Here is a 7,500-nt window from a genome sequence, read left to right as displayed (position 1 = left end):
GGAGCAGGCCGTGGGAACTGAAGATGTCAAGGTCACAGCAATGAACATGTACATGTACAATGTACAAGTACAAGGAAGGAAAAATTATGTTTTTGCAAACGTTGGCCATGTAGCACTTATATTTGAATGAACAGACTTAACTGATTAGAGTGTACATGTAATGTGAAGTGCTACTTTTTTACCCCATATGAAACATGTGAGCTCCCTGTTCATTGCCGTGACTTTAACATCTTCAGTTATCACGGCCTGCTCCCGTCTGACCTTGTAGCTCAGTAGGTAGAGCAGCGGTGATCTAACCCGAAGGTCGTGGGTTCACAGTTTTTCTCTGTCCTTGAGTGGGCCCATTTTCATCAACAGGGCTAACGCTCACATGGTTTATATGGGGTAAAAAACTAGCACTTCACATTACACTCTAATCAGTTAAGTCTGTTCAGTATTTAAAGAGTTTCATGATTTTGCCACTTATGTCCAGGATTTTGCTTGATTGAGCTTTTCTTGTAAATTGTTTCACTATAGTTTGGTACATGTAGGAAAAGAAAAAGTTTAGTCTCTACAGCTCCCTGATTCATATTCCTGGATGTTTCTTTCCTAACAAGTCTTGAATAGAGACACCTACATGTATTGCGTGTCTTGTACAATGTACATGTAGTCACTGAGTTGTGAGGTTAAAGGTGATCTTGTAGATCAGCAGGTGCTAATTAAGCCATGCAATGTCAGTAACAAAAAGCATCTTAAAAATTCTCACACTCTTTTAAAGTGGTATACTGTAGATACATTGTAGATTGGGGCCTTGATTTACACATACTATATTTACTACAGTGAACTTACTAATTTAGTGTCTTTAAACTTCCTTGATCTATCCTCATGGTTGTCTCGTTCTTCATCAGGACCACCTGCCATGCCATCAACATCGTCATCATCAAAATCATCATCATCATCACATCCACCTTCAATGTCTTCACTGCAAGTGTCCTCTTCATCATCATCTGTGGCTGACAAATCACTCTCCTTGTGTGTACAGTGAGTGACTGAGTGAGTATCAGAAATAAGCAATGCTGTTAAACCATTTTCCAAGTGGAGTACCCTACAATTAAAATGAATGGAGAAATAATAGTAAATGTCCTGAATAACCTACAGGTGTATTTACTAACTGGTCAGCATAAAATGCTGACTATGGACTGTGCACCCGGACTGTGGTGGACCGGGCATAAAACACAAACTGAGTATAAAATGCAGACTGAAGCCTGCGGACTAGGCACAAAATGCGGACTGAGTGCAAAACACTGTGAAAAGGCACAGAACAACAAAATGGCGACCGGCTGACGTCATGAAATGAAGAATGATATCGGAATGGTGGAAATGTTTCAAGCCATAATTGTCACGTGATATGTGTTAGCTGATGTTTCTGTGAAGGTAAGACACGATAGCAATTTATGGAATCCTTTGCGGGTCACTAGCATTATGTTTAGAAATTGAGAAATTTGGAGGACTTCAGTGGGAGGTGCCATTGTGATATTCAGACAAGCAAAGGGTCTATTTACCTATTTGCAAAATAAATGTTTTGTTGCGATTGACACAACTTTCTGTTCACCTCAGTGTCGCACGGGTTTGCTGTAAATAGCACTCGACCAAAAGAACGACTTTTATAGTCCATGCCCTGCTTTTATACGACGTGTACTGTACACACTATCAACTTCGTTTTTAGCCTCTTACGCAGACTTTGGGAGTAAAAATTGCGTGACAAGCCGAAACACTCTTCATGTGTGTTGAATCCCTCTGGCCATCCTGGCTCGAACTACACGTACGATCACAGTAGTCAGAGGACTTTAATGTAAAAGATGGGAATATACGAAGAGTTGAGGTTTACGGCTAATATGAAATATTTCCATTCTTCCCCATGACAATTTTTCCACTCCCTCTGGTGTTAAACTCGTGGAGTAAAGTACAATTTTGAGATAAAATCTCTACTCTTACTTTTGTTAGTCTGGTTGATGTTGTAACTGAGCATTCCTGTGTATCTGTTTGCGACAATATTCTGACACGGAATAAGAGGACTAAACGCCTTTTGTTTAAATTAAAGTCTGCATCTGGCCCAGGGGAAGGGGGGGCAGACTCCGATATAAAAAGGAAGGGGGTGCTTGTTGAAAATTTTGAAAAGAACCCCTAAGAGGTACCAAGATCCTGTTTTGTGGGTGTGACACGAAATTTTTTTCACCCCTAAAAGATACCACATTATGGGTGTTAATTAGACAAAAATAAAAAAAAGAGTTAATTATCAAATACATGTATCTCCTGTCATGATTTTTTGACTCAATACCCTAAGAGGTACCGCTAAAGCTCCCGCTGTGAACCCTTTGAGGCTGAACACCCTAAGAGGGTACCAAAACTGCATTTTAAACCCATAAAAGGTACGACGAGCACCCTCCTCCTTTTTACATGGGAGTCCCCCCACCAGGGCATCTGGGCCAGTACAATCTTAGTTTTGTTTTATACTCCGTTTTTTTATACCTGGTCCGCAATTTATACCCGGCCTGTAGTCTGGGTCTGCAGTCAACGTTTTAAATGACTGTTCACTAACTCTTGGGTTAATATGTTAACCCTCTTTACAGTTTATTTATTATCCATACCCCCACCACGGAGGGAATTTCATATAGGATCCCCCACCCCTTCAGATTTTCCATTTTAGCGAGGATGTGGTAACCCCATCTCCTCCCTGGAAATTCCAAAAAATGTCAAGCACCCCCTATACCCCCTGGAAATTATGTTCTTCAAAGCAAACAAGAGGCACGTACGTCAGGCACGTACTTGAGACAATAAGGTAAACGTTGCGTACATGCGTAAGTTAAAAGTCGGCAATTACCCTAAATACATAACCTTAACTTTGTTATTTTTATGTATACAGAAGCTGGTCTAAAACGTAAAATACAGTATTGCCGGTATTCAAAGGGAGCTACTACCATACTAGTTCCAAATAAACAATTTTTTTAGCTGTTTACAAAATGTGTGAAACAATAATTTCACGCACTTGAAATGGACACAATCGCAAGCACATTTAATGACGCATTTTTTACAAAATTATGTAATGAAGAAGAGAAAAACAGAGACTAATGAGTTAATTGCCCGAAACGGAAAATACCATAATAGTCTTAGTTTGTCTACCCAATTTTTGAATAAGCATTGTTTTTGTTTGCCCTTGGGACCATTGTAAGTCCCAAGAGAAACTGGAAACAATGCTTATTTAAAATTTGGGTAGACAAACTAAGACTATTATGGTATTTTCCGTTTCGGGCAATAGCAAGTTTTCTGTACTCATCTCACCAAATGACAGCCTCTAATGTATAAAAGATGCTTCACAAGTGCAGTGATTCTCGATAAGTATCCAGCAAGAACATTCACTGGCAAGTTACCAGTCCATCACGGACAACTACTACTAATCTTTGGAGACTGGTAATGAGTAATGGTGGCTCCTTTCCAAAATAGTCTTTATTTCACCGTTTTATTTGGTGCTGGTTTGCTTCCAAAGCACTATTAGGAAAAAGGAAAACCTTCTTTGGCAACAGCATTAATAGAAGTATCATAATTAAAAACTTCAGAACGTCCCACCAAAGTTGGTAAGCGGCACCTTCTAACGAAGTGAGTTGATTGATTTCCTTCCATCTGGATGTGAATTTTGCCTCAAACCCCCCCTCCCCTCCAGAATTTCCTGGCCCTTTGACCCCCCACCCCCCTGGAATTTCCAATTCCCTCCGTGGTTGGGGTATGGATATTTTCTGGAACCACACATTATCCAATAGAATAATTTTACGCACATATCAAACTTATGTACATTCAAGCACTTTTCCCTGGTATTTGGGATAAGGAGCATGTAACAGCAGGTAGGAAGTGATAATGAAATATTATCACAGTCTTCATAAATGCCACAGAGATTAATCTAGAGTGGGGGATTTGGATGTACTTTTGGCTTTGGGGTGCTAGAGTGCCATGCACATGTAAACTACAGGATGGTCTGGAGGTTGCCGTGGGAAGGGGGAAGTAGTGGAAGCTTTGATTATTTTTTCTTATACTATGGTCGTGTATCGCTGTCATAATTATCTAATAATAATAATAGGCCACTTTCAAAAATACCATAATACTCTTTGTTAGCCCTCAAAAATTTTGCATAAGCATTGTTTACAGTTTCTCCTGGGGCTTGCAATCGTCCCAACAGAGAATAAAAAGATTAATTATGCAAAGACAGAGTATTATCGTATTTTTGAAAGTGCCCTATTAATGTTCGTTCCTTTCGAATCCATTTATTGTATCTTATTGTTTCAAATAATTGGAAAGACAAGCACCCAACTAAATTTGAATTAAATCAAAATTTTCTATTGTGAGATTCTAAGAATTCACACCTGAGACGTTATAGTTATAGGTATACTTTTAACGGTTTTTACCTGTATTCCCTAAGATCATTTGGTGACTTATCGATTGCCGCCATGTTTCATCCCAAGTGCCTCGTTTTGAAAATTAGGTACCAGCTCTTTACGAGGAGAAGCCATTTTGTTCTGTGGTACCATGTCTGCTAGCTGTGAACACTATGTAAGACGCTGTGCATTGCTGGTAAGTGACGAAGTTTTTTTTTTATGCAGCCCTTGAAGACTGTGGGTAAATCTTCGAGTTTTTAAAATAATCTGTAACGAGTACTCGAAAATTATCTCGTTTTCCGGTCAACGTTAAAGAGTTTTATAATTAATTTAGCAAACAATTACAAACTACATAAGCTTGTAATAACCTTATAATTGTAAACGATTTTAACTGAACTCCTTGCCCTTGTTTGAAATGAAATTTAAAAAGTACACTTTTATTAACATGTATGTACAGCTGTACATCTATTCTAGTGTTCAACCAACCTGTCACCTTCGTTCTCCATGACATTGATGTTTTGGTTAACATCATGAAAACGTTCAAGTGTGCTGTGATGTCCAGTAGCCAGACAGTATTTTAAAGTAAATACAAACAGCTTTTATATTCTTTGTTTTCAGTCACATTTTCATCGCCTATGTTTGTTGTTGTTGTTGTTGTTGCCGTTGTTGTCAACAGAACCTCAAGTTGAAAGGGGAAAGTGTGATCCTCTCTCTCACCTATCTCATGTACATGATTGTAGATGCCTGGGCCCCAGTTGTTCAACTGGATAAATCACAATCCACAGGATAACTCAAATGGTTTTGCAAGTGTTTATCCACTGGATAGACTGACTTTATCCAGTGGAAAGCGCTATCCACTTTTGGAACAATTGAGGCCTGAAAAACAGGTGACTTTAACAGGATTCGAACCTTAGTGGACCACAATGCACTACTAACTTGCTATAAAGCTACTCAGTTTGTGAGCAAGTGTAATGTTTCTACGTCTTAGGGAAGACAACACGTTTTCTAAGAATGTAAATCACGTTACTGAAGATGAGAAAAGACTACCTGACTCACACAAGATATCCTGCTAAGTGGGGTAAAACAAGGATGTGTTGAATTACAACGAGCGTGACGGGATTAGAATAATGTCACAGCAGGTCAAAATTAAAGTTGGGCTCATGTGCTCTCATGAAGGACTCTATGAAGAAAAAAAAGGACAGAGAACAAATCTGTTTACAAATAATCTTGTTTTTTTTATTAATTTTTGTTCTACCACCCACTACAACAAAAAAGCCTTTGTTTCAACAGGCTCTAACTCGCACTTAGTAACCATGTCACTTTTAGTAAAAATAGAAGACATTAATCAACAATGGAAACGCAGATAATATTCAGCTATAGCACTATTCCCTCAGGTTTTATACATGTACCTCTCACACTTTGGAGTTCTCCCCCTTCTATAGCACTGATCTGGATCTGATCTAATTTGTGTTGATAAGGAAAACTCTTAAAACTTTTTCAGTTACATGTACACATAAAGTCAGCCTCGGTTGTAATTCATCATTCACAGGTGAATTGCTACTTGATCATCTGTGACATGTTATTGTTGTTCTCTAGAAAATAATATTACATGTACACGTGTGAATTTTGTTGCACACTTTATTTTTAACTTTTTTTATGGAAAATTGAAACTTCAGATAAAGTTAGTATAGGTTATATCAAGAAGACCTGGCCGGGGACGTTGTGTTGTGTTCTTGGGCAAGACACTTTGCTCTCACAGTGCCTCTCTCTCAGTATCAAGATTTGCTCTCTCTGTAATAAATGGTTACCGACGAAAAAAAGCTGGGGGCAAGCCTTTGACTAGCATCCATCCAGGGGGGAGTAGAAATACTCCTAGTTGCTTTGTGCTATGATCGGGATAAGCTCCAGCCTGATGGGCCACACTGGGCTTGTAAGCCGACTTTAAATCAAGAAGACAAGAAATGAGTCATACATGTAGACTTAATTTTGCTGCATATTGTGTTCTTACACCTGTTTTATTGTATTTTTTGCACATGATTTTGGTTGGTTTGTGAAACCTCCAGCCAATTTAATCATGGTAAAAATACTGAACACAAGATGTGGCAAAAGTGAGCTTATTGGTTTCTTTGTTACAAGAGCTAAAACTTAAACTACGATACTTTTTTTGTCTCGAATAATTATTTTGGATTTCCTACATCAACCCCTTTCTGTACTGCACATGTATGTGGTCGGTTTGTTTCAAGAAAGGACTCTGTACTATACAATGTAGAATTTATAGAACGGACTAAGGGTATAGTTTTTTATTTTACTGCACCCGAGTGAGCTGCAGTTGCACCTTATAGCAGCCACAAAGACTCTGTAACTAAAGAGACTGCTAATGCATGCTAACACCTTATCCAAACCTGAGTGAAATGTGTTGTATTTTTGTTTATCTCCTACAGGCTCCCTGTTGCAACAAACACTTCTCATGTAGGCTTTGTCATGATGACAGTGAGGATCATAAGTTAGACAGGAAGTCTGTGCAACAAATAAAATGTCTCAGTGTGAGAGTTGCCAAATGGTAAGTGTTATGTCTATGTCTACTATTACATGTACATGGTAAGCTCAATAGTTTTAACCTTTTCTTGTCAATGTAGCGATGCCATGGTGGTTTTTTCTGAGAACATTAAGAGATGTGTGATTAATCATCAGAGCAAGCAATCAGGTCTCTTGTGCACAGTTAATAAACTCGAAACAAAGGATTTAATTTCATCAGACTATTCAACATGCATGTTGCTGTTTACTGCAGTATTGCTGCAGCAAACCTGGGCAAAACTTTGGAAAAATTTCGGCCTGCAAATCTGCCGTGGTTTTGCCACGGCAAATGGGCAAATATCAGCACATGATTTTGGTTCGTTTTTGAAGCCCCCAGCCAATTTAATCATGGCAAAAATACATGTACTGAACACAAGATATGGCAAAAGTGAGTTGATTATATTTTTTTGCTATAAGAGCTAAAACTAGCCACTTTTTTGTCTAGAATAATTATTTTGGATTTCCAAGTCTAGATCAAACCTGTACTGTACTGTACATATATGTGGTCAGTTTGAAAAAATGA

General features: G+C 38.5%; 1 protein-coding gene and 1 pseudogene across 1 annotated transcript in view; one reads left to right on the top strand and one right to left on the bottom strand.

The window, feature by feature from the left end:
* Window positions 1–4,496, bottom strand: part of LOC138009452 (nardilysin-like) — an 82,457-nt gene extending 77,961 nt beyond the window's left edge. The window contains exons 1-2 of the mRNA XM_068856473.1: window positions 4,434–4,496; window positions 829–1,084 (exon numbers count right to left, since the gene is read on the bottom strand). Of these exons, the coding sequence (XP_068712574.1) occupies window positions 829–1,084; window positions 4,434–4,477 (300 nt within the window). The 5' untranslated portion in view covers window positions 4,478–4,496. The remainder of the gene's footprint in view (window positions 1–828; window positions 1,085–4,433) is intronic.
* Window positions 4,497–4,529: 33 nt separating this feature from the next.
* The window catches only part of LOC138009451 (RING finger and CHY zinc finger domain-containing protein 1-like), a 27,552-nt pseudogene continuing 24,581 nt past the window's right edge, over window positions 4,530–7,500 (top strand).

This window comes from Montipora foliosa, chromosome 7 (genome assembly GCF_036669935.1).
Source record: "Montipora foliosa isolate CH-2021 chromosome 7, ASM3666993v2, whole genome shotgun sequence".
NCBI classification, from domain to species: Eukaryota; Metazoa; Cnidaria; class Anthozoa; order Scleractinia; family Acroporidae; genus Montipora; species Montipora foliosa.
This window is presented reverse-complemented; position numbering and strand designations above follow the sequence as displayed.